Source organism: Chlamydomonas reinhardtii, chromosome 9 (genome assembly GCF_000002595.2).
Source record: "Chlamydomonas reinhardtii strain CC-503 cw92 mt+ chromosome 9, whole genome shotgun sequence".
Classification (NCBI taxonomy): domain Eukaryota; kingdom Viridiplantae; phylum Chlorophyta; class Chlorophyceae; order Chlamydomonadales; family Chlamydomonadaceae; genus Chlamydomonas; species Chlamydomonas reinhardtii.
The window spans coordinates 4,963,995-4,989,631 of NC_057012.1; the positions used below are offsets into that span (position 1 = coordinate 4,963,995).

At 65.2% G+C, this 25,637-nt stretch overlaps 4 protein-coding genes across 5 annotated transcripts in view; 2 read left to right on the plus strand and 2 right to left on the minus strand.

Annotated features, from left to right (window-relative positions):
- CHLRE_09g397882v5 (uncharacterized protein) overlaps positions 1 to 7,188 on the plus strand; it is an 8,837-nt gene extending 1,649 nt beyond the window's left edge. The window contains exons 4-10 of the mRNA XM_043065864.1: positions 139 to 207; positions 664 to 729; positions 1,132 to 1,278; positions 1,586 to 2,659; positions 3,128 to 3,247; positions 3,721 to 4,298; positions 4,649 to 7,188. Coding sequence (XP_042921314.1) covers positions 139 to 207; positions 664 to 729; positions 1,132 to 1,278; positions 1,586 to 2,659; positions 3,128 to 3,247; positions 3,721 to 4,298; positions 4,649 to 6,593 — 3,999 coding nt within the window. The 3' untranslated portion in view covers positions 6,594 to 7,188. The remainder of the gene's footprint in view (positions 1 to 138; positions 208 to 663; positions 730 to 1,131; positions 1,279 to 1,585; positions 2,660 to 3,127; positions 3,248 to 3,720; positions 4,299 to 4,648) is intronic.
- Positions 7,189 to 7,236: 48 nt separating this feature from the next.
- CHLRE_09g397919v5 (uncharacterized protein) lies at positions 7,237 to 10,090 on the plus strand. Its single transcript, XM_043065866.1, has 2 exons — positions 7,237 to 7,792; positions 8,151 to 10,090. Exons 1-2 carry the CDS (start codon positions 7,265 to 7,267, stop codon positions 8,430 to 8,432), a joined length of 810 nt encoding a protein of 269 aa, XP_042921315.1. The 5' UTR covers positions 7,237 to 7,264; the 3' UTR covers positions 8,433 to 10,090.
- A 10-nt stretch (positions 10,091 to 10,100) lies between these two features.
- On the minus strand, positions 10,101 to 18,596 carry CHLRE_09g397956v5 (uncharacterized protein). The gene is made up of 16 exons (XM_043065868.1): positions 18,467 to 18,596; positions 18,331 to 18,392; positions 17,966 to 18,102; positions 17,406 to 17,628; positions 16,802 to 16,895; positions 16,179 to 16,279; positions 15,524 to 15,584; positions 15,205 to 15,309; positions 14,772 to 14,876; positions 14,014 to 14,115; positions 13,613 to 13,695; positions 13,159 to 13,201; positions 12,589 to 12,624; positions 12,156 to 12,279; positions 11,845 to 11,944; positions 10,101 to 11,508 (listed from the first exon to the last, which is right to left on the minus strand). Exons 1-16 carry the CDS (start codon positions 18,542 to 18,544, stop codon positions 10,593 to 10,595), a joined length of 2,370 nt encoding a protein of 789 aa, XP_042921316.1. The 5' UTR covers positions 18,545 to 18,596; the 3' UTR covers positions 10,101 to 10,592.
- A 54-nt stretch (positions 18,597 to 18,650) lies between these two features.
- CHLRE_09g397993v5 (uncharacterized protein) lies at positions 18,651 to 25,546 on the minus strand. Of its 2 annotated transcripts, XM_043065869.1 has the most exons (13): positions 25,362 to 25,546; positions 25,183 to 25,255; positions 24,842 to 24,952; positions 24,263 to 24,367; positions 23,541 to 23,605; positions 23,095 to 23,206; positions 22,442 to 22,480; positions 21,954 to 22,058; positions 21,840 to 21,851; positions 21,431 to 21,509; positions 20,841 to 20,976; positions 20,484 to 20,568; positions 18,651 to 19,653 (listed from the first exon to the last, which is right to left on the minus strand). In XM_043065869.1, exons 2-13 carry the CDS (start codon positions 25,186 to 25,188, stop codon positions 19,501 to 19,503), a joined length of 1,008 nt encoding a protein of 335 aa, XP_042921318.1. In that variant the 5' UTR covers positions 25,189 to 25,255; positions 25,362 to 25,546; the 3' UTR covers positions 18,651 to 19,500. The 2 variants fall into 2 exon arrangements, with proteins under 2 accessions (XP_042921318.1, XP_042921317.1); XM_043065870.1 differs by lacking the exon at positions 21,840 to 21,851.
- Between the last annotated feature and the right edge of the window lie 91 nt (positions 25,547 to 25,637).

Genomic DNA, 25,637 nt, shown 5'->3' on the forward strand with positions numbered 1-25,637 from the left:
TGAGTGTAAACCCCCACCCTTCTGCACATCTCGCCCCCCATCGGTACGCGCAACACCACGCCTGCTTTCTACTTCGCTACACTTCTCCGTACCAATCCTTGCAACCCGCCCCCCCTCCACACACACACCCTCCAACAGCCTCTGGGCGACGCCACGATCGTGTTCGCCAATGTGGTGGGCATCAGCACCCTACTGGCCTGGGACATCGTGAGTACGGTAGTGTGCGTGTGTTGTAGTGGGTTGGTTGGTTGGGTGGGTGGGTGCGAAGTTGGTTGGTTGGTTGGGTGGGTGGGTGGGGCTGCGCGGCCGCTCCGGGTGGCCTGAACGGAGGGATATGCGTGGGGCCGAATGAGCGCTGCGGACAGCTACCTATAGCTTGCCACCGTAGCGCAACGCGTGGGCACTACCGGGTGTATTCCCCCCCCCCTTCCCCTGTGCTCCGCTAGTTCGGCTTGGTTCGGTTTAGTTTGGGCTGGTGTTTCAACCCCCCCCCGTTCTCCGCATGAATGGCCAACTCTTGCCCCCACGCACGCACGCGTGCATGCTCTTGCAAGCGCGCGCGCCCTTGCACCCACCCACTGTCACACCCGCACCCACACCCGCACCCACACCCGCACCCACACCCGCACCCACACCCGCACCCACACCCGCACCCACACCCAGGTCGAGGCCAAGGCGGCTCTGGCGCTGCTGCAGGCGGAGGCTTCCCGCCAGCTGGCCACATTCGGGGTGAGCGGCAGACAACAAGCGTGTGTGTGTGGGGGGGGGTTGTGTATGTGTGTGTGTGTGTGTGTGTGTGTGTGTGTGTGTGTGTGTGTGTGTGTGTGTGTGTGTGTGTGTGTGTGTGTGTGTGTGTGTGTGTGTGTGTGAGCGTTTGCAGTTATGCCAACTTTTGTCCTGGTCTAGTTCAGGGACGGGGGCGCCGCCTCGGCAGCCATACCCGTCCCCATCGTGCTTTCCGGCTCTCATAAGCTCGCTTGAGCACATACCCGGCAACGTGAACCCAACAACGTGAACGCAGCAACGTGAGGCCAACAGTGTGAACCCAACAGCGTGAACCCAACCCACGCATCTATCTATCTGCCGCGCCTTCATCTATCTATCTGCCTGCCTGCTGCTCCTGCCCCCCAGGGCTACCTGGTGGAGCTGGCGGATGGTCTGGTGCTGGCGGCGTTCACGGACCCGGCGGCGGCGGTGCGCTGGGGTCTGGCGGTGTTGGGGCGGCTGGTGGGCGCGGCCTGGAGCAGCAGGCTGCTGGAGCACGAGCTGTGCGAGGAGGTGAGGGGGGAGGGGGGAAGGGGGGGAGGAAGGGGGAAGGAAGGGGGGTAAGGCGGAGGGGGGTAGCCGTTCATGTACAGAACAGGGTGATTAATTCACAGGGGGGCAGCATGGATGGGAGAGAGGCAGGGTAAGGTTTGCTTCGGGAAAGGGAAGGTCGCCGTCATAGGCCTCCCCCCCTGGTTGTGTCGAGCACGCCTCAACGCTCACCCGCAACCCCACGACTCTCTCCAAGTGCTACGCCTTCATTTCTTAAATTCTTCATGAATGTAAGAACTCCACGTTCATCGCCGACTCACACACACAGGTGCTGGTGTCGGATGTGCGGCCCGTACACGGCGGCGGCGGCGAGGGCGGCGGCGGCGGCGGCGGCAGTCCTGCGCCGCGCCGCCCCGCCGCCTTTGCCAATCTGCACACACACGCCGACCTCTTCGGCTCGCCAACCGCCGGCGTTGTCAACGCCGCCGCCGCCGCTGCGTACCCGAACGGCCACCAACCGCCCGGCGGCGGCGGCGCCGGCGACGCGGCGGGCGGCTCGGCGGCGGGCGGCCACGGCGGCACGTCGGTCACCGGCGTTGCGGTTGGCGGCGGCGGTTATGGTTACGGTTACTCGGCATCCGCCAGTCAGTCACAGGCGCAGGGCGTGTCGGTGCCCCTCACCATGCTCCCGGTGGCGGCGACCGCTGCAAGTGCGGGGGCACACGGCGGCGGCGGAAGCGCGTCGGCCCAACTGCCGCCGCCGCTGCTACTGCCGGTGTCGCATCCCATTGCTGGCGCGCTCCGATCCACGCCGCTGCCGCTGCTACAGCTGGCGGCGGCGAATTCTGCGGCGGCGGCGGCGGCGGCTGCTCGCAGCGCCGGCGGCGCGGCGGCCGCCGCCGGCGGAGGAGGAGGCGGCGGAGGAGGCGGAGGCGGCGGTGGCGGTGACACGGCCAGTGATTTGTTGCTGATGCCGGGTGAGGATGAGGACGACGATGGAAAGAGCGAGGGCGAGGAGGACTTCAACGGAAGCTTCCCTGGCGGCGTGACATCTCCGGGCACTGCTACAGCCACAGCTACAGCCAACAGCGGCGACGTCGCGCGTGCTACAGCCGCACCCGGTGGCGGCGGCGGCGGCGGCGGCGGCGGCGCCATGAGCTCGGGGGGAATATCCGAGGCAGTGGCGGCGGCTGCTGCAGCGGCGGCGGCTGCAGCGGCGGCGGCGGCGGCGGTTGATGGCCCGCAGGAGCGCATCAGTGCGAGAGGCATGCTGCCCGCGTCGTCCTTTGGGCACGGCGGCGGCGGCAGCGGCAGTGGGGCGAATGCTGGCGGTGGTGGGGCGGCGGCGGCGGCGGCGGCGGGGCAGCACACGCGCGTGTTGTACCGCGGACTCCGATTGCGGGTGCGTCAGACGGGTGTGGCGTGGGAGGGGTCCTAAACCGGCTCGGCCTTCTGCGGGTGTTCATGTTGGCTTCACCCGGTTTCCGATGCGGGCTGGTGAAACTTCACATATCCTTAAAGCGGAAACCGATGCGCCAGTGCCGGCCCTGCTACAAGCAGGGCCAAATCGCTTCCCCAAGCACTCAACACACACACACACACACACACACACACACACACACACACACACACACACACACACACACACACACACACACACACACACACACACACACACACACACACCACAGGCCCACACACATACATGCATACACACGCGCGCTCACCCCCCACTTCACTAGTCATGAATGTAACCCCTCCCCCGGTAACGACTTCGTCAGCAGTCTTCAGGGCACCCAGTACCGCGTTTCCGACCATCCTTGCAACCCCACCCCACCCCTACACACCCCGCACCCCTGCCCCTCTGCAGGTGGGTCTGGACCTGGGCCCGGTTAAGGCCGAGGTGTCGGCGGTCACGGGTCGGGTGTCGTACCGCGGCCGAGCCATGAACCGCGCCGCACGCATCGCGGCCAAGGCGCCGGCGGGGCAGGTGGGCAGAGGAGAGGGGGAGGGGGAGGGGAGGGGGAAGAGGAGGAGCGGGGTAGGATGGGGGGGCGGGGCAGGTGAGGCAGAGGAGAGGGGGAGGGGAGGGGAAGGGGGGGGGGGCAGGTGGGCAGAGGAGCGGGGGTTACATTCATAATAATTTAAGAAGCGGGGTAGGGGGGGGGGCTTGTGAAAGCACAGGCTGTGCACTGCAAGGGTGGAGGGAGAGGGGGCAGCAGGGGAGCAGGGCGTGGGTGCGTCTGCGTGGGAGGGCTGGGTGCGGGGTGACGCTCCCTCACCAACTTTCCTGGAGCAGGTCTCGTGTGCGCTGTTGCCACACGCCCCCCCCCCCTTCTGCAAGTCGCTGCCACCTCGCTCGCACCCACCCGCCCATCCTGCAATCCCTCTTTCCTTACGTGTCTCCCTCCCACCTCCCACCCCCCCTCCCCACTTCACTGCTCCCACGCGCGCCCCCTGCAGCTCTGGTGCAGCAGCGACGTTTGGCGCGCGTGCTGCCTCTCCGCCGAGCCACCGCCGCCGCCGCACGTTGTGCCCTCGCCCTCGCCCTCGCCCCACCCACACCCACACCACCCACACCACCCACACCAGCCGACCAGCCGGCCGCAGCCACTGCCGCCCAGTGCCGCGGCGGCAGCGGCGGCGGCGGCAAATGCGGCGGCGACGGCGGCGGCGGCGTCAATTGCGGCGGCGGCGGGAGCGCGCCGTGTCAGCTCCAATGACGGCGTTGGCGGCGCCGTTGGCGGCGGAAGCGCCGCCGCCACTCCAACCGCCGCCGCAACCGCAACCGCCGCCGCGCCAACCGACAACAGCACTCGCACGTTGGCGCTGCCGCCAAAGCGGTTGCTCACCGGTGACAGCCTCATGGGCGGCGGCGGCGGCGGCGGCTCCGTAACGGCTGGCGGCGGCTTCACGGCCAGTGGCGGCGGCGGTGGCGGTTGGGAGGATCCGTTGGAGTGGCGGTTACCGTTGGCGGCTCGCTACCTGGGGCAGCACGTGCTCAAGGGCGTGTCGGAGCCAATGGACCTGTGGCACTGCAGGTGCGAGGAGGAGAGAGGGTGGGAAAGTGGGGAAAGGGGGGAAGGGGGAAGGGGGTTGGGAAAGTGGGTTGGGGAGGTGGGGTTGAGGCAATGGGAGCAGGGTAAGAAGAGCATGGGGAAGAGGGGGGCCCAGAGGGGGCGACATCCCTGGGCGACAACAAGAAGGGAAGGGCGGAGTGCTGGGCGAGGAGCGTAGGGCGCTACCACACATGCTGCTGAGTCGTGCCCACCCTCCTGCCCACACGCTGGCCCACACGCCTTGCCTGTGCTCCGCTAGTTTAGGTGTGTCTGGTTCAGTTTGGGCTGGTATTTACACACACACGCACACACATACGCCCCGCCTGTTGCAGGTTCGACCCCCAGAGCCAGGGCGGCACCCACAGCGGCCAGCACGCACACGCACACGGGCACGCACACGTCGGCCCGCCGCCCACCTCTCCCGCCCCCCGGCCCCCCGGCGGCGCCGCCAGCAGCCTAGCAGCCGAGCTGCTTGGCCGCAGCGGCAGCCGCCCCCGGGCGAACTCACTCACAGGCGTTGGCGGCGCCGCCGCCAGCAGCAGCAGCAGCCAGTTCCACACGGCCGGGTTCTACCAGTCAGCCATCATGCGTGCTACAGCCGCCGCCGCGGCCGCGGCCGCTGCTACAGCCGGTGTTGGGGGCGGGGCCGCTGACGCTGAGGCGGAGTCTTACGGAGTGATGGGAGGCGGTGGAGGCGGAGGTGGTACGTGGTACATGACTGGCGGCGGCGGCGGCCTGGGGGCGGCGCCGGCGCCGCCGTCGGCGCCGCCGCTGTCCCGCTTTTCAGCTCTGCATCCGGCGATGGTGGGGCTGGGGCCTCCTGACGGGTACGACAGGGGAGGAAGTCAGGTTGTATCCGTGCCTAACCCGGACACCGGGCAAGGAGCGCCGCCGCCGCCGCCGGCCCCGGCAGACGAAGCGGCGGCGGCGGCGGCGGCGGCGGCGGCGGCGGCAGTAGCACCGGCCGCCAGCAGGGGAGCCCACGGCGTCATGGAGTATGCAGAATATCCAGGCGCCCACGCCTACGGTGCTACAGCCGCTGTGCTCAGCTCCGCTACTGCTGCTACTGCTGCAGCCGCAGCGGCTGCTACTGCCGAGTCTCTCCCAGGCAGCAGCAATGGCACGTCGCCATCGAGCACGCCAACCGCCGCGTCAGCGTCGGCGCTGGCTACCGGTACAGCCACTGCTACTGCCGCTGCTGCGGGTGGTGGCGGCTTCATGGCTGTAGCTGCTGCTGCTGCTGCGGGGTCGGTCCGCAGCGCCAGCCGCCTGAGGAACGTCAGCAGAGTGGGGCAGCAGTTTGGCGGCGGGCCGGAGCCGTCGTATGCCCCGGACGACATCGGCAGCGACGGCGGTAACAGCGGTGCCGCTGATAGTCCAGATTCTTTGGAGGGAGTGGCTCAACAGACGTCGGCGGCTTTGCGGCGGCTGCACCACCCGCCGCGGCCGCGGCGCCGGTCGATACTGGGGCCGCAGCCGGCGGCGCAGCAGCGGCAGCTGCAAGGGCAGATGCAGCAGCAGCCGCAGCAGCAGAAAGAGGAGCAGCAGCAGCAGGAAGAGGTGGAGAAGGAGCAGCAGGAGGAAGAGGAGAGGGGGTTGCGAACGCCGCCGTCGCCCCTGGCCGCGCAGGCGGCGGCCGAGGCGGCGGCGCCCGAGGGCGAGTACGCGGTCGAGGTACCTCAGGCCTTGCATGCTGGAGGCGTGGCTGGCAGTAGCACCGCCGACGGCCCTGAAACTAGGGGCATGGATGCGTTGGCGACATTACCGGCCACGTCGGCGCTTGCGTCAGTACCAAACGGCGACTCCAGTGGCGGCGCTGGCGGCGGCAGGGGCGGAGAAGACGATAGTGGCGGCGGCGCAGCAGCAGCTGGTGTCGCGGGCGCCGCCGCCGCCGCCAGCAGCGCCAGCAGCGGCGCCGCCGCCACCTCCGTCATGGGCGGCAGCGGCGGCTGTGACGGCGGCAGCATGTGGGTCGGCGGCTTCAGTGTGGGCGGCCGCCTGCCGCTACAGGGGCAGCAGGAGCAGGGGCCTCAGGGGCCTCAGGAGCAGGGACCTCAGGGGCCACAGGGGCAGGGTTTTGGTGGAGGCATGACGCTGTTGGAGCACCTGCGGGAGGAGGAGGGGGCGGAGAGGGCGGCGGCGGGCGCATGGCTGCTGGCGGGGCAGGAGGAGGAGGGCGGCGAGGGGCAGGAGGGGCAGGGGGAGGGGCAGGGGCAGGGGGAGGGGCAGGGGCAGGGGCAGGGGCAGGAGGGGGAGCAAGGGTTGGGAGCGAAGTGAACGAGGGTGGACGGACAGGTGGCAGGATTGCGTGCGCGTGAAGACGCGTTTGATTATTGGTGAACGGCACATGAAAGATCGATGTGTGTGTGTGTTAAAGCGCACAAGGAAAACCTTGCGCAAAGACAGCGTATGCGATGCAGCAAAGCGACAGTTTACGGATGTTACCTGAAGTTACCTCGCATACCTGTGTGTGTGTGTGTGTGTGTGTGTGTGTGTGTGTGTGTGTGTGTTTGTATGTAAGAGGCAGTAGCGGTGCCTGGTTATGAAGTAAGGGGCCAGCGGTCATACGGGCACCCGGCGCGGCGTGTGCCAACGCATAGCTAGTCCAGGGAGCTCCAGGAGCTGACTGCTTGAGTGCTGCATCTGCACAATACGCGCATGCTCACGTTCGGGGTTAAGGGTTCTGGGCTAGTTAGGGCTGTCATATGGCCCATGTGTGGCTTAGCGCGGCATGTGGGTTGTCCGCCTACCGTAGAGTTAATAGACGTACGCGTGTGGTGAAGGTCTTGCCTCAACAAACGCTGATCGGGTCCTCATGGGGCCAGTGCATCTGCGCCATTTACACCCAAACAGGCAGCAAAGTCTCTCAAATCCGCTGCACTGCTGCTGTCTCACGTTCACTCTTGTATGCGGTAGCGCGCTCAAAGAACCGAGCGAGGCAGATATAGATGCTCGCGTGGCAGGGCGGCTCCAACAAGCGCCGTCGTTTCGCGCCAAAACAGCCGAACCGGCACCAGCAGGGGCCGAGCAGCTCGGGCAATGACAGCAGCGGCTTCTTTCACCAGCAACCCTTTCACCAGCAGCCGGTCTCGGATTACAACAGAGCAGCGGCGGCGGCCGCGGCTGGTGTTGAAGCAGCACTGATGCCGTCTGCAGCACGAGCCGCTGCCGCTGCCGGAGCCGAAGCCCACTACGCGGCTGCCGCTGCAACACACGCAAACGCAAATGCTCATCATGCAGCACTGCTGCAGCAGGAGGTGACTGCAGCGGCCGCGGTGGCCAGTCGTCGGCGCTGCCGCGAGCAGGCGCACCCGCGCTCGGCCGTCCCCACCGGCACTGCCGCATCAGCTGCTGCGTTCCGCGGCGTGGACCTGGCGGGACTGCTGCTGCCACCGCCCCACCCCCAACACCCCCGGCACCACTACCACCAACAGCAACCGCCCCGCCACCAACAACAACAACAACAACAACAACAGGTGCGGCGAAAGAGCGGCATGCGGCGCGGAGAGGGAGGTAGGGGCGTTAAGGGCTTCAGGCACACAGCAGGTAGGGGCGCAGGAGGCACGCCACAGCACACCACGGCACAGCACGGGAAGGGGGCGGCGCGGGGTCGGATCCGGCGGCGCACCCAGGGGCGGAGCGGCAGCAGGGGATGCGGGAGTGTGGCGGGTAGGGCGGGGACGGGACAAGGGCACAATGTTGTCATACATGAATTGCCGCAGGCGCGGCAGCAACAGCTGGGGCCTGAGCTGGCGCCGCCGCCACCACCACTACCACCACCAGCATCCACACCAACTCCACCACCACCACCACCACCTATCGCCGTCCACACAGGAGGCGACAGGAGCGCCACTGCCAGTGGCAGGGTGCGCGCCGGCAGGCCCCCACACGCGCAGTACCGCAGGGCCTTCCCCCGCCTCCATGGCCCCTGCTCCCGCCACCCCCGCCGCCCCCGCCGCCGCCGCCGCCGCCGTGCTGTCATCACTGGCGCCGGCCGCTGGTGCTGCTGCAACTGCCGCTGCTACCGCCGCGGCTGGTGCCGCTACTGCCAAGCGAGTGATGCGGCAGTCCTTGGACGTGTGGGTGCTGCAGGGCGGCGGCGGCGGCGGCCAGTAGCTAGCTAGCACTGTCGCGATGATGCTGTGTAGGTGATAATGGGTGTGAAAGTGATGGTGGGTGTGAAAGTGATGGTGATGGTGATGGTGCTGTAATGGTGATGGTGATGCATGGTGACTGAAGAAAGATGGTGATGCGGCGTTCATTGGCCCACCTGATTGACACCGGCGGCCTGGGTACCGGTAATACACTGTAATACAGGCGGTTGGCCCCCTTGGGTGAGTATGACAGGGGGTGGCTTATCGCGTGAGCGGGTGAGTATTTCAAGCGGTCCCTTCGCGGGTGAGTGAGTGAGCATTGCAGGTGGTCCCTTCCCGGGTTCACGGGTCGCTCTGCTGACTGCAGTGATGTTGTGAGTGCTGCGATGTGTGTACTCAGCCATCCCCTCGCTCTCACCGAGGGGTGCTCTCCGATCGAGATGGCGCAGCGGAAGCGTGCGGGGCTCATAACCCCGAGGTCCCAGGATCGAAACCTGGTCTCGATAGCTCAGCTCACGAACGCTATGAACTTCTGGGACATGCGCATCACATAAGTGCGCACACGTGCAATTCCTATGCCTCATCCTGAAGGTGGTGAGGTTGAGACGGCATCCAGTTTTGCTTATTGGATCAGTGGGATTCTAAATGCTCCATTGCTCCCTCGCCGCTGGGAGTGCCCTCTCACGTCGGGAGCTAGGTCAGGTTAGGCATGACGTTAGGACTCAGGAGAGGAGGCGAGCACGCGGGAATGGGTGTGTATCACTGACCTCCTGCCTCGCCTAATCCCGCCGCTGCCGTGGTATGATAAGCACCTCACGAAAGCACGACCGCCTTTGCTGCGTCCAGTGCACCCGCCACAAACGGTTTCTTGGCCCTGCTTGGCCCGTAGGTACGTATGTAACGCCGTGCACTCTCCATGGCAGTCAGCGCCGCCAGGGCCACTACGTCCCGCACGTACTGTACTGCTGCACGGGTGGGGTCCGGGCTGTCCAGCAACCAGACATGGTGCCGTTGAATTGAACAGCCCGCGTCAATGCGGCCAGCGTTGATGGTGTCTTTACTTCTTGCAAGCGCTCCACTACGCTCCGTTCCGTGCGGTGGGGGCAAGGGGCTAATGCCAGAAACGGTGCAGCCGCGGCGGGGGTTGGGATGGCTAGGCCGTTGACGCCGTTGACTGCTAGTCGCCACGCAGAACCCCCTTGTGATGCCGTTCCCCTGGTTCCCAGCGCAATTGCCGGAGTGAGTGAAGTGAATGCCCAGAGAGTGAGTGCCCAGCCCAGCCCCTGACCACTCCCCTGACCGCTGTCCTGCGGTGTGAATGCAACAATCCAATGCTGGCATCCCCTCGCCCCTCGCTGAGGGAGAGCCCCCATCGAGATGGCGCAGCGGAAGCGTGCGGGGCTCATAACCCCGAGGTCCCAGGATCGAAACCTGGTCTCGATAGATTCGAAACGCATGTATTTTGACCCAAATCCAATATCTGGTTAAAGACCCATATACCGGTTATGGGATATGTCGGGCAAGGTTCGGAAGGGTCCTTACCTGTGGTGAGTGACACAGGGACGTGTCCGGTTTTGTTTGTCGGATGGCTGGGATCCTGATCCTTCATCCGCCGCTGGGATTGTGGAGGCCCTAGATGCGTTCAGGATCGTGGACGGAGAGATGTAACGTGCGGAGCCAGAGAGACCTAGGGGCACGAGATCCTAGCCAACACCCGCTTGATTGGAAGGTGTGAGCCAGTGCGAGCCCAACGGTCGCTAGGAGCGCATCAAGTGCTTCATCCGCCCGCCCTTGAAACCCACCAAGGCTGGCTGCTGGCCCTCCTCCCCCCCTGCATGCACCACGTCTCCCACTCTCCCGCAGCCGCTGCTCCGCCTCGCCATGCACGCGCGCCTCGTTACAAGCGCCGCTGACCCTGGCCCTGATTCCGCACAACCCACTCGCTCCTGGCATTCCTGGCTTGCCGGATGCTCCGGCACAGTGGCACACACACACGGCCCCACATCTACCGCCACAGCAACAAATACACACCGTCGAGTGTAGAAGCATGCAGCATGCCCGCTTCCTCTCCCTTCTGTGCTTTCCAAGCAAGTGTGAGTGTGTGTGCGCGTGTGTGTGTGTGTGTGTGTGTGTGTGTGTGTGCGTGCACGTGCGTATGTGTACGGCATGTGTGTCTCGGGCGTCAGGGCCAGGCGCGGGGGCAGCCCCCCAGGTCCGCCTCCCGGGCGGGGTGCCACGCACACGCCGCGCCGCCCGGCGCCCCGCCCGCACACCGGTCCTCCTCCGCATCCCACACACTGATGCTGCACAGCGGCAGCGAGTGCTGCTGGCCCCCACCCCCACCCTCACTCTCACCCCCACCGCCAGCCGCGGTGAGCCGCCGCACGCTAGTGCTCATGCCGCGGCGCCGGCGGCCAGCCCCGCCACCACCGGCGCCGCCTGCCCCCCTGAACGCCTCCTCATCTCCTGTCGCGCCCCCGCCGCGCCCCAGTAGCGCTGCCCGCAGCAGGCTCCCCCACCTCGTCCATAAAGGCCGCCCCTCGCCGCTACTGCTGCTACTGCCATTGCTGTGACCGCCGCTACTGCTGCTACTGCCACTGCTATGGCTGCCGCTACTACTGCTGCTGTTCAGCCGCCGCCTGCCACGACCGCCGCCATCCTCCTCGTCCTCCTCGCCATGCGCCCGCTCGCTTCCCCGCCCCTTCGAGCCCCCCTCCCTTCCCTCCCGCCGCCGCGGCTCGTCATCAGCCACCTGCCGTACCGCCGCCGCCACCGCACCGTCGCCGTACGTCTGTTTCAACGCCTCCAGCCCACCCCTGTCGTACAGCGCTTTCCAACCTTCCTCATCATCCGCGTCGGTTGGAATTCCCAACGACTCGCCAACCGCCGCGCTGGCAGCGCCGTACCGCTCCTGCCATGCCGCCCGCCATTTCCTGCCGTACGCCGCCATGCCGTACCGGCCGTTCGGCGCGTCGGCCTCGCCGCAGTACAGAAAGGCACGGAACTGCTCGTCCCGTGCGGCGTACTGCGCTGGATCCAGATCCGGGTAGGTCTGCTGCATGCGCAGGATCTCCAGTGTGAACTCGAATGCATCCCACCTGTCCAAATCCGCCGGTGCGGCGGCAAAGGAGGCAGCCACACACACACCCGCACACAGGCCGCGCGGTTGGGAAGACAACCTTGTTCACGTGCGTGTGTGTGTGTGAATTGCATTCAGGGGCCCCCATCGCGGATGGCAATCGCGACGGCGGCTACAATCAGCACCGCCCCACATGCGCAATACCGTTGGGCTCAGGCATACAACACCCCCTCCTGCTGGCCGCTGCTGCTGCACCCGCACACCCGCACACCCGCACTCGCATCCACCCCATCTCTACATCCCCCAGACAGCCCTCACCGACCTCACCCCCACCCCTCACTCCCAACCACCCCACCTGCCGTCCTCCTGCATGAAGGCGCCGCTGACGCCGCTCCAGAACAGGTGCTGCGCCGCGCAGGGGAGCGAGTCCGCCCGCGCCCGCAGCCCCGCGCCGCCTGCAGGCAGGCATAGGTGGGGCAACAGGGCAGCCAGACACATACACACACATCCACACATGCACATATGCACGTACGAGTTTCGGGTAGAAGCAGGCGGGGCGGGGGCAGGGCCAGGGACAGCTAGGGCAGTCGGGAGAGGGGCAGGACAGCGGGCCTTGGTTCCCACAGTTGCCCCGCCCTCCCTCCCTCCCTTCCCCCCTCCCCTCACCGTCCTCCTGTTCCGCCTCCGCCAGCAGTTCATGTAGGCGCGGGATGTCGCTGTGCGCCGCCCGCAGCCCGAAGCCGCCCCAGTCCATCTCCGGCTCAAAGGGCTGAAGAACGTCGTCACTCACCTGTGTGTGTGTGTGTGTGTGTGTGTGTGTGTGTGTCCTGTGTGTCAACATGTGTGTGTGTGTATATGTGTGCATGCGTGCGTGTGTGTGTGTGTGTGTGTGCGTGTGTGTGTTTGCGTGCGTGTGTGTGCGTGTGTGTACATGCGTATGGACATGCGTCCTGTGTGTGCATGCGTGTGTCTGGTTATGTGTCTCTGTGTGGGTTAGAGAGCACTAGCAAGGAAGCCCGTAATGTGTTTGCGCGTGCGTGTGTGTTTGCGTGGCATCAGCCAATCATCCAACACCCCCGTTAGTCGCCGCAGCACCCACCACCACAGGCAAGCAGCCAGCCAGCGTCACCACGGTCTGCGGGTGGGGTGGGGTGGGGGGCGGGCGAGCGGGCAGGGCGGTGGCTGGGTGGGAGCGAGAGCACCTGCAGGGGGGGCGGCTGGGTGGCTGGGTGGCGCATGTGTGTGGTTTGCACAGCACCACAGGGGAGACGTACAGGGACTGGTTGAACGTGTAAGCGGCGGCTCAGCGAGAAGCGCCCATTCTCATGGGGGAGTGCAGTACCGGTAGTTCCCTGGGCCAAGCTCTCTCACATGAGGCACATGTAAATGTGAATCACACAGGTTTTATCCGCTCAAGGGGACAGCACGTGGGGACAGCAGCGCAGCTATAGGGCCGGGCGGGCAGCCGGGCGGGCGGGCGGGCGGGCGGGCGGCACGGTGGCGCCGAGGAGCTCGCCGAAGGCGAATGGGGGCACGCCGCGCACGTGGGGATACCAATCGTGCGGGGGTTCGGTTGTGCCCCTGCTGCTGCCGCATCCGTGATCCCGGGGGTCTCGAGTGCGGGGCACACGGGGCCGCCGCACGGGGCCGCACCCACCCACGCACGCACCTGTCTGTTGCCGTGGCCGCCGCCCGACGGCGCCAGGCACCACCTGAGCGGCGCAGGAGCAGGCGCGGGCGCACACACACAGCCACACGAAGGGGGGGGGGGGTACAATCATGACCATTTACGAAGTGAAGGCGAAGGCTAGGAGGGGGCGGGCATGGAAGTGCGTGGGTGTGCTGCAAGGACGCAAGGTGAGTCTGCTGGGAAGCATCGGGCGAAGCGGTTGACCAGGCCTTCTCCCCCGTGGTTCCCTTTTGGGAATGGTGAGAACGTGCTCCTCTCCACATTTGTGATTTTCGTCCTCCGGGCTCCATTAAGGGCTAATGCCCCGTGCCCCCTGGCCCCCTACAACGTGGACCCAAAACGCTGGGCTGGGGCTCATACGGTAAACCCCCTCCCTCCTGCACCCACCCCACCCCACCCAACCCAACCCCACCTCCCTCCTGCCCACGCCCACCTGTACCGCAGTAGGTCCAGGCCGTAGTGCGGGTCGCTGGCGGTCACCTTGAAGCCGGGGCGGTGGTGGTGGTGGTAGTGCACCTGCAGGTGGGGGGGGGGGGGAGCGAGGGCGGCGAGGCCGGCGAGGGAGTGAGGCGAGTGCGGCTGCCGGACTGCTTGTTGCCCTCCCATGCGCAACTCGGCGCCGCGTGCACCAGCCAGCCCAGCACTCGGCAGCCGCGGTCACCCCACGCAGCACAAGGCCGCTTCACCCATATGCAGGGACAGCTACAGCCCCGTGCCTCTTGGCCCCTGCTACAGCCCAGTGCCTCGGCCCTGGCCCTCCACCTCCAGGCCCCTCCCTCCCCCCCCTCCCTCGCTCCCCCTCCCCTCCCCCCCACACCCCTCCACGCACCCCACCTGCTGCCGCACGCCCTGCGAGTAGCCGTCGTTGCGGTCCGTGGCGCAGTGCGGCCAGCCCCGCGCGGGGTCGGGCTGGGAGCGGTCGCCGCAGATGCGGCCCTGGGGCAGCAGAGTGGTGGTTGTGTGTGTGCATGTGTGTGTGTGCGCATGTGTGTGTGTGTGTGCATGTGTGTGTTTGTGTGTGTGTGTGTGTGAAGTGTGAGCATGGAGCGAGTGGGGTGTGGTGCTCGCACACGCGTCCATGCCCACATGGGTCAGACAGCTCATCTCGTACGTGTGGGTGTGTGCCCCTCACGGGTGTGTGCCCCTCACCGCATGCAGCCAGCAGCAATCACCCACCCACCTGCATCCCGCACCGCTTTTCCAAACATCCTTGCAACCCATCCACCCAGCATCGTCATCACCGCCACCGCAATTGCCTGTCACCGCTGTCCTTGTGCCTTTTCCCTTGTGCCCTTCAACACCCACCCACTTCCATCCACCCCCCCCCCACAAACACACACCCTCGGTTACTGGCGTGGGTATTTGAGGGTAACTGCGCGCGCGTGTATGGCGGAATTGTTCCCTTTGTTTTTGTTAACACCCACCCACCCACCCACACGCCCAAACCCACACCCACACACCCACACTCCCACTCCCACACCACCACCACCCACTCCCACACCCACACGCCCACACACACACACACTCCCACACTCCCACACACACTCCCACACCCACACCCGCACCTCCCACACACACTCCCACCCACCCACCACGAACAGCAGCCCACTGCTGCGCGGCAGCTGCGGCGCCAGGGGGTGCAGCCCGGCGGCCCGGGAGCTGTAGCGGCTGCCCATGTGTATGGGCAACACGATGTCCTGTCCCACCGGGTGGCGGCAGTAGCAGCAGCAGCAGCAGTAGCAGCAGCAGCAGCAGCAGCAGTGAGCATAGCAAATGTGGGTGTGCCTGGCACCGGACCCCCAATGCCCCCTTCAACCAGTAAAGACTACCTCTCACCGTACCGTACCATATGTACCACAGCTGGCGTCACCTTGCTGCCAATACAACAGCACCCGCCCGCCCACACCCCCTCGCCTCTGCCTGCACTCCGCTCGGTTTCGTTGGTTTTGGTTTAGTTTGGGTTGGTATTTACAACCCCCCCCCCCTCCCCCACACGCCCGCCCACACACACCTGCCCCCGCCCACCTTGCCGGGCCTGTGCGCCGCCCGCCAGCCCGAGTGGGGTGCGTCCGCCGTGAGGCCCCAGTGGTGGAGCCAGGTCAGGTTGGGGGTGGCCTCACGCACGCTGCGCTGGGGAGGAAGGGAGGGAGGCAGAGGAAGGGATAAGAGGGAGCGGGGAGGGAGCGGGGAGGGAGAAGGGAGGGAGAAAGGGAGGGCGAAAGGGAGGGCGGGAGATGGTGGGACAGAGAGAGGGTACAGAGGTGAAGGAGGGGTACGTGTGTGTAGGTGAGAACGCGCGCACTGCTCCGCTTCCCCCTCTCGCCCCCACCCCACCGGCACGCACCGTGACCTCGCCCCGGCCCAGGTCGCCGGTGTGGATGACAAAATGGCGCTGGCCCTGCAGCCTGTGCGTGTATGTGTGTGTGTGTGTGTGTGTAATTGTGTTTGTGTGTGATTGTGTGAGTTTGTTAAAACCTCGTATGGACTGCATGTGTGTGTGTGTGTGTTAGAGAGAGGGAGAGAGAGAGCAGCAGAAGGAAACACGCGGGGCAGTGATAGCGGCGTGTACGCGCACCGTGAGTTTGAGGCGTGCAGCCACCTGCCAAGTGCTGCTGGACCCCCGTCTCACACACACACACACACACACACACACACACACACACATATACACACATACTTTAAGTATATCCACACCACATGCACGGCGGCTTCTCTCCACCCCAAACACACGCGGCAGTCTTGCACCGCCTACCCTTCCCCCTGCCTGCCGTTCCCCTCCTGCCCTTCCCCCCGCCGGCCCCTCTCCCCGCCGGCCCCTCTCCACTACCACTTCCCTACCTAGTCATGAATGTAATCCCCCCCGCGGCCCCTGCCCCCGCGGCCCTTCCCCCCCGCGGCCCCCTTCTCCCGCCCATCCCCTCGTGCGGTCTGACACCCACCCACCCACCCACCCACACCCACCCACCCACCCCAACACACACACACACAAACACACACACCTGTCGTACCACGGCCAGTGGCGCCGTACATACTCGATCGCCTCCATCAGCCGCCCGCCGTCCGACGTGGACCGCATCTTCACCGGGATGTAGTACCAGTCCTGCATGCACGTACACACGTGCGTGTGTGTGTGTGTGTGTGTGTGTGTGTGTGTGTGTGTGCATGCGTACGTGTGCGTGTGTGCGTCGTACACATTGGAGGGCCCGGCCCGTGTATGGCACCTGTCTTGCAGATTGCTGCCGCTGGCGCCGCAAGGCCGCCACCGCGGTCGGCGCACACTTATCGCCATAACGTAGCTCGCATTCCATTACGTTTCTTGCAGACCACCCTTACCGACACTGGCGCCCTGCTCAACACACGTCCACATGCTGCCCCTACGGTCCGCTGTGCGGGTCCCTTGCCCCCTTGCTCCGCTAGCTTGGCTTGGTTCAATTTACTTTGGGCTGGTACTTACAACCCCCACCTCCCCACCGTAGGCGACTTGGCGCATTTCATTGTTGGGCTCGAACACATACCGTGCTGTGAACCCTCTCCCCCCCCGGCCGCTGCCTCCTCCAATTTCCCCCCTGGGTTCGGTTTAGGTTGGGCTTGTACCTGCACCCCCCCTCCTCCCGTCCCTCACCGCGGTGTCGCCGTCCGCCGTCATGGCGCCGCTGGCCAACAGGCGCTGCCAGAAAAGCCAGTGCAGGCCCCGGTCCATGTTCTTGGGGTGGTGCCTGCGGGGGTGTGTCTAGGGGGGGTGTTACATTCATGAGGAGAAGCAAAGGTGTAGGCAACGGTACAGTGGTACAGCAGAGGGCGGGTGGCGGATGTGGCAGTGGCGGGGGTGGTGGTGGTGGCCGTGATGGCGGTGGTGGTGCTGGTGGTGGCGGCAGCGTTTACAGCAGGTGCAGCGGTTGTTCAAGTGCAGGTTCAGGTGCAGGGTCAGGGGAATGCGTGTCGCCGTGTCGCCGCCGCAGCCCAATCCACTTTGTTCTGCTTGTGGGGTACTGCTCGACTACTCTAGCAGGCAATCCAGGCATACACACACACTCGTTGCATAGCACAACATAACACCGCACACACGGGCCTGCGTGCTTCCTGCCTTGCACTCCCTTTCCCTGGCGTTTGAAGATACACCCACTATTTGAAGATAAACCCACACACGCCCTCAGCCCCCTCAGCCCCCAGCCCCCAGCCAGTCCCCAGCCCCCAGCCAGTCCCCAGCCCCCAGCCCCCAGGCCCACCAAGAGGACAGGTTGTGGGGGATGTCGTACACATACACGTGCGGCCGCCGCCGCCGCGGCACGTACGGCGTATTGCCACCCGCCAGCAGCTGTAGCTTGAGCGGCTGCTGCTGCTGCTGCCCCCGGCTACTGCCGCCGCTGTCTCTGCCTCTGCTGCTTCTGCTGCTACCGCCATCTACATCGTCAGCCGCTACCGACAGCGAGCAATCGGAGCCGAAGTTGCCTGCGGGTACCATGAGTTGAATGCGGCGTACAGCGCACAGCACAGGTCATGCGTTTGCCTTTCCTTTCCTTTACAGGGCGTTGGAGTTCAGGACTCGGTGGCGATCGCCCTTTCCTGCAGCCCGCTTCCCCACACCCGCTGATCCCACCCGCCCACCCACCCGACAACGTACGGTGACGTACAGTAGCTCACATATGCGGCTGCAGCTTCTCCTTGCAGCGCGACTGTTTCCGCATGGGATTGGTCCAGAGCTAACCACCCACCCACCCCCGCATCCAGCAGCCACACGCCACACGCCACACGCCAGGCGCCCCCCCTCCAGGCCCCCGCGGCCCACCTCGCCGGCACACGCACTCGCCCCAGGCGCACACGCCGCGCCCGGTGCAGTTGTTGAGGCAGGGCTCATGCGGCGACACGCGCGCCGCCGACTCGAGGCTGCAGTCGGGGCCGGCCAGCTGCTTGGGGCAGTCGCACCTGCAGTAGCAGCAGTAGCTAGTGGTTGTTGTGAGGGTTTGTTTGGGGGGGGGGATACGGGCAGTTTGGACTAGGCAGAAGCACCAGGGTGAGGAAGGAAGTGTGCCGCATGAACATGTGAGCGAGGGGGGCCCCGGGCCCGAGCTGGAGTCACTTGGGCGGGGCAGGGGTGTGCCCAGCAGGGTGAAGCTGAGCGGAGCGGAAAATTTGGTGCTGATGAAAGTTTACCTGCCACCATCGATCGCCTCGTTGCATGTCGCATGCTTGTAGCATTCAGCGCTGCAGCGCGCCTGCAAGGGACGGCGACCATTGCTGGTGCACGACGCGGTGCGTACCAAAGTCCCAGGTAACATGTATAGCTTACATGGATGCAGCGTATTTGCAGGAAGGCAGCGAGCCAGGCTGCAAAAAGCAGCCGCGAGACAGCTAAACCTATCGACATAGCGAGCAATGCACTCGATGTCCACTTGTTGTCGGCAACGCCATGGCGGGAGGCATATATTTACATATAACGGAAAAAGGTAAAACTTGAGGGACCTTGGGCCCGATCAGGGAGTGGTCCCGGATCCAGTTCCGCTTCCGCCCCGGGCAGGGCCCCGTCCCGGCTTCCCCATCGTCGTGGTCAAGTCCCCTGCTGCCTTGCGTGCCCCATCACAGCACTTGAAACAGAACTAAGCGAAGATTAGCATGGCGTAAAACACTCCCTTGTCCAAGCGGCGCCATGTGTGTAGCCCTGCACCATTACACATGGGCACCAACCTCAACCGCACTGCACCACCACCCCTGCCTGGCCCTGCCCACCGCCCACTGCAGGCACGGCCCTCCGCGGCTCCGCCTCCTTCAGCCCCCAGCCCCTCGCCTCCACAGGCCCACTAGGGGCCACTAGGGCCCACAGCCCCTTCGTCCCCCACTCCCCCATCATCCATGCCGCCACTGGCCCGCCAGCTGCCCAGCTCCTGTCCTCCACACCGCCCACACCGTCCTCACACTCGCCTGTCGTACGGTACTGCCCGGCACAAAGTCTCATAGCCGCTCCTCGCCCCCTGCCCATCCTCTCCACATGACCACAGCGCAACGGGCGTCACACTGACCCGCACCCAAACGTCCAAATGTCGCCACCAGTGAACTCTTGCGCCTCGCGTTGGTCGCACCCTCCATCCTCGCAGCTCTTTCCGCCTCCTGGCAACTCTCCCACCTTCCACATACTCCCGCATCTCCCCGCCCTTTGCACACATGACGCTCAGCCTGCTTCACGCCTTGCGGCTCCGTGCCTCGCTGCCTCCTAGCTCCATGCCTCCTAGCTCTCAGCTCCTAGCTCCGTGCCTCCTCGCTCCTCACTCCTCGCTCCTCGCTCCCAGCTGCTGCCCAGCTCCTCCGCCCCACCTCCCGCCAGTGCCATCACTCCACCTCCTGCAGTGCCAGCGCCACCTCGCCGTCCACCACGTAGGGCCGCAGGTCGCTCCGCAGCCGCCGCAGCGCCGGCGCCGCCAGCGCCTCCGCCACCGCGCGACTGGAGGCGGGCGAGAAGGAGTTGCCCCACAGCAGCAGCAGCTGCAGGGGAGGCAGGGGGAGGGTTGTAAATACCAGCCCAAACTAAAGCAAGCTAAGATAAATTAGCAGAGGCGTTAGGGGGCTGCATACATGGTTAAAGAAGCTGTACAGGATGCACTGAAGACTACAGAGGCGGGGGGAGGGGTTGGGGAGTTACATGCCCGAGTCCATCGAAACCAGGGGGGGGAGGGGGCGGCAGGGGGAGGTGGGGAGGAGGAGGGCTGCACAGGTAAGGCGGGGCAGCAGAGCACCGGTGGAATGGGTAGTGGCGCTGTCGCACCGACTGGGCCGTGCCCACCTCCCGTGCTCTCACCAACCACCTCAACCGGCCCGCTTCCCGCTGCTGCTCCAACTACCCCTCCCCCCCACATATGCGGCCGCAGTTCTCCTTGCAGCGCGACTGTTTCCTTACGGTTTTGGTTCGACGCTAAACCCCCTGCATTGGATTCAGTTGATTTTGGGCTGGTGTTTACACCCCCCCCCCTTGCCCCCCACTACCACCCCACCGCCCCACCCCACTTCCACTGGCCCCCGCCTGCCACCTCGCTCCTCCTCGCTGTTCTGCATTGGGTTCGGTTTAGTTTGGGCCGGCATCTACAACCCACGCCATTGTCCTCCCACTCCCCCCCCAACTTCCACTGCTCGCAGCCCCCTGGGACCCACACGTCTCGGGCAGTCGGGCAGGTAGCGGCCCCCACTGCCCCACCCCCTCACCTCCCCCACTGCCCCACCCACCGTGCCCACCCACCCACCCACCCACCCACCCACCCACCCACCCACCCACCCACCCACCCACCCACCCACTTCCACCCACCCCCACTGCCGCTCACCTCCAGGCTGTTCACCAGCGGCAGTGCGGCCGCCAGAGCCAACAGCCCCACATCGCCGATGCCGTTGGAGCGCAGGTCCAGCTCCCTGTGCGGGGGTGCGGGCACGGGGTGCAGGTGAGTTGTGTGTCGTCAGGGAGCACAGGTGTGCGTTGTGGGAGCGTGTGTGGTTGTGGTGTCTCTGACACGCACACGCACACAAACACACATTCGATTTCTGCATACACAGAGCGCAATTCTGCCTTCCTTGTACTGTTCTAACACATAACACAGTTCACAAGCCAAGGTTGTGCGCAATTCCTTCCAAGCGGGTCTTTCTGTGTGGCGCGCGCACACGCACGCACGCGCGCATGCGCCCACCTGATGTCGGGGCAGGCTGTGGGCAGCACTCGGGCCAGTGCGCTGGCGCCGTCGTTGCCCAGGCTGTTGGAGGCCAGCGTGAGGCGCTGCAGGCGGCACAGAGCCGGCAGCGCCAGAAGCCGCTCCAGGGTGGGGCCTGGAGGGGGGCCGGGCGAGGCGGGGCGGGGTGGTTACAATTATAACTGACTGAAGAAGAAGTGTGTGTGTGTGTGGAAGTGTGTGTTAAAGAGCACAAGGACACCATACGTGTGTGTGTGTGTGTGTGTGTGTGTGTGTGTGTGTGTGTGTGTGTGGAAGTGTGTGTGTTTGGGGGTTGGGGGCGCAAGGGGGCCGCATAAACAGGTGGTGGGCTGGGTTGGTAGTCGACAGCAGTGCCTGGCATCCAGGTGCGAGGCAAGGATGCCCCGTGCTGCAACGCGTCCATACGCCTGCCCCCCTACGCCCTCCTACGCCTTTACTTCTTAAATAGTCATGAATGTAACCCCACCCAAGCCCGGCAGCAGTAACAACACGGCATTGTGGGCGCCCGACACCGACTGCGTCCCACGCCTGGCGCCGGTGCGCCCTTCACCCAAGGGGCCGCTGCCCACCTGAGAACGGCGACAGGCGGTTGGCTCGGAGCGACAGCGAGCTCCAGCGAGCACTGCTGCGCGCGAAGCCGTACGTCGTCTGCGTTGATGTTAATGGGGAACGGAGGCGGGGGCGGGGAGTCAGAGCCAAAGGCAGAGGCGAGGCAGTCGAAGTGTTTGGAAAGCGTGGTGCAATCGGATGCGGCGGTGAATGGCGTGGCGTCTGTTGTGTGTGTGTGTGTGTGTGTGTGTGTGTGTGTGCGTGTGTGTGTGTGTGTGTGTGTGTGTGTGTGTGTGTGCGTGTGTGTGTGTGTGTGTGTGGAATGTGGCGTGGCTTGATACCTCCTCCGCGCTCTGTGGACTGGTTCTGGGTCTTGGTTTCTAAGGGGTTTGGAATAAACTACTCCCCTCCCCCCCAGCTGCGCCTCACCAGCAGCTCCAGCTGGCTGTCCACCAGGCGACTGACCTTCCCCCTGCGCCCGCGTGCCAAAACACACACGCTTCCCCTCCCCTCTTCCCCTCTCCGCCCCCCGGCTCCCCTCACCAGCAGCTCCAGCTGGCTGTCCACCAGGCGGCACTTGGCCAGCGACAGCTCGGTGAGGGTGGTGTTGGTGGCCAGCATGCGGGACATGTGCTGGTACGTGGAGTCCTGGGGGCGGGGCGGGATGGGGGGCGCGAGGGGAAGGGGGAGAGGGAGGGGAAGGTGAGATGAGGGGGACCGGGAGGGGGCTTGTTCCCACCATTCCGATCAGAGGCACGAATACGCACAGTACAAGAGGGGAGGGGCAGTCGGAGCGGTTCATTGTAACCCGAGACCGAGAACCCAAACGGGTGGAAAGCGAGTGGATGGTAGGGCAGCAATGTAGATGCATGAGAGCAAGATAATTCTCCTTCAGCTTGCGCAATCGCTTCTAACCCCTCCGCACCCCCCAGATTTCAACACTCCGTCCTCGTCACGTGCGGCTACTCCCCCAAACAAAGGAGACTCATTGCCCCGCCGCCCTCGCCCCCCGCACCCCCGCCCCCTCGCACCTGGGGCGCGGCCAGCTGGGCATCTTCAAGGTCCAGAACCTGCGGCGGGCAGGAAGACGTTTGTGTGTGTGGGTCTCACAAGTAGACAACCGCTCATCTAGGTATGCGCTACTGTGCTGGCATGCGCACGTCCGGAGTGGCCAATCATCTCTCCTTGAGTAACTGCATGGTGGCAGCAATCCCCCTCGATCCTCGACCCTTTACCCACACAACCCCTATGCTTGGAATCCCCACCTGCAAGGATTTGGTCATTCCACCCCCACCCATCCCCGCCCGCGTAGTAGTCCTGTCTGGAGCCTGCCCCATCCCGTGCATCCTCGTGTCTCGTGTCTGTGTCTCTAGTTTCATGACGGGCATGGCCGAAAGCAATGTCCCTTCCCTTTCCCAACCTAATGACTCCGCCCTCCACATGAACGGCTACCCGCCGCGCCCTGTGGGCTGGTTCTGTGCCTTGATTTCTTTGGGGTTGGAGTAGACTACCCTCCTTCGCCCCCACCCCGTGGGGCCCCGTGGTTCAGTTTGGCCTGGAATTTACAGCCCCCCCCCGGCCCCCAATATTCTAGTTCTGTATCTCTTTCTCTGGGATTGCAATAAACTATACGCCCCCTCCGTGCGGCCTCCCCCCCGTGCTCCTCCCCCCCCCCCGGCCCTACCTGCAGGCTCCTGTTGCCCTCGGGCGCTGTGAGGGCGTTGGCCAGCCCGATCAGCCCCTTGACCGCCACGTGGCAGTCCGCCAGGTCCAGGAGCGTGAGCGAGCGGTTGGACCTGCGGGGAGTGGGCCAGGGAATGGGGCGTGGGGGGTGGGGAATGGGTGTGGGGAGTAGGTGGGTGCGGGTGGGGTGCGGGTGGGGTGGGGTGGGGTAGGTGAGGGAGTTGAAGCTGACGGAGGCGGCTAGACCTTAGGGGCAGGCGCAATGGAGAGACACTGGGTCCCGGGTGTGGCGTGTATGGATCCCATTCATGCTAGCCGCCTTCAGAGAGCATCACAATGCCGCCCCGCCCCGCCCCGCCCCGCCCCGCCTCGCCTCCACGTGCCCCCCCCCGTAGTAACCCTGGCCCCGACGGCCCCCCTCACGCCCCGCCCCCGCCCCGCCCGCACCTGAGCATGTCGGCCACGGCCAGCGCGCCTGTGTCGCCGATGGGGTTGTGCCGCAGGATGAGCGCCTGCGTGCGGCCGCACGCACGTTTGTGTGCACCGTATGTTAGACATGTGTGTGCATGGTAGGAATGTGTGTAGTGTCGGCGGGTGCCATGCTGTGGGATCAGCACTCATAGCCTTACACCTAAGCCTGACGACGGGGAGTACGGTGATGGACCCCACCGGGTCAGTGCTCCCTCACGTCGCTAGCCCTATGTTCAACATGTAGCCCCCTTCCCAAACCTCTGCCGCCCGCTTAAACTGGCAGTGCCCCAGAACCCCACGCGCTGCCCGCACCGGGGCCCCGGGGCGCCTGGAATAGCCCCCTACTGAGCCACTACCTCCGCTACCCCGGAATCGCTGTTGCCAGTGCATCACTGCCCCCCGAGCTCCCACTGCCCCACCACCCCCGCAGTCACCACTGCCCGCACTGCCCCCCGTGTCCTTGTTCGTGTCTTGTTGGGGGGCTGGTGCAACCCATCCCCCCACCCTGCCCCCTGGGAGCCGGTCGACGTCGTCGGTAACGATTGCTGTTCCCCAAGATTGTCTACCGTCAACCACTTCCTTTACCTACTATGAGTGTACCCCCCCCTGTGCTCCGCTCGTTTTAGCTTGGTTTGGTTTACTATGGGCTGGAATTTACCAACCCCCCCCCCCCACACACACCGTGCTCTTTAACACACCTTGAGCCCCGCCTCGGGCTTGGCCAGCACCTCTGTGATCGCCGCCGCGCCCTTGTCCGTCACCTCATTGCCGGTCAGGTCCAGCAGCTGCAGACCCGGGTTCACCTGGGCGAGATAGAGAGGGAGAGGAAGCGTGTGGCCGTGTGCGTGTAAGTTCAGGGGAGGGTTGGTTGGCTGCAGGAGGAGGGTGGCCCACGGCCCCTGCCACAGCCACAGCCACAGCCACAGCCACGGCCACAGCCACGGCCACAGCCACAGCCACAGCCACAGCCACAGCCGCAGCCACAGCCACAGCCACAGCCACAGCCACAGCCACAGCCACAGCCACAGCCACAGCCACAGCCACAGCCACGGCCACAGCCACGGCCACAGCCCCTGCCCCTGCTACAGCCACAGCCACAGCCACGGCCACAGCCACAGCCACAGCCACAGCCACAGCCACCAGACACCCAGGATACGCCTCTGCCGACACCCACAGGTCCCCAAACCCACACACCCACAAGCCCACAAGCGCAGCCCCCCCTCCCCCGGTTGCCTCCGCCGGCGCCCTCATCCCCCGCCTCCCCCCCCCCCACAAACCTGCATGAGCCGTGCCACGGCCTGCGCCGCCATGTCGTTGAGGAAGTTGTACGGCAGCCGCAGTACGGCCAAGCCTGAGTACTCGTACAGCGCCTCGCACAGCGCAAACACCTGGCGGAGTTGAGCGTGGGGGCGTGAGGGCGTGTATGTTTCACGCGCGCGAGATGCAGTGTACCTGGGCTTTGTGGCACGACACAAGTGCTGAGTCACATGTTGGTTCGGGCCTGGCGCTGTCTCACACGCAGCAGCAGCCCCCACACCACAGCCCCCACTGTACCTAGCCCTGGACAGCCCCCCTCCCAACACCGCGGCAAATCCTGCACCCCTGGTGCCGCCCGCACCTGCATCGGCTTGACGCGGTTGTTAAAGAGCTCCTTGCTCTTTCCGTCCAGCGAGATGACGGAAAGAGGCTGCCTACACGGGCGCATGTCACACGCATGTGCCGCGGGCAAGGCCCCCTGGACTTCAGCACTATATAAACTTGAAGATGAATAGCCGATGACGTTAGCGGCTCGCGTACCCAGATTCGAGGGCAGCCTCTATGGACACCAAAACTGGGTCCACCGGCTCGCACGCAAAGTCTCCACATTTTATTATATAATGCTCACGTAAGTCTCCCATAGTACTCTAATTTGTCTTTAGGCGTATTGGGCGTGCAAACTAAAACAAGCGCGGGAGGGCTCGGATTCAAGTACACTTCACAACTTATCGCACGTCAATTTGTCATGTTCTCAAGTTAACAAGCTCAGATTGGAAAGCAGCTCGTTTGACGAAACCACATTGTTGCGCATGCTCA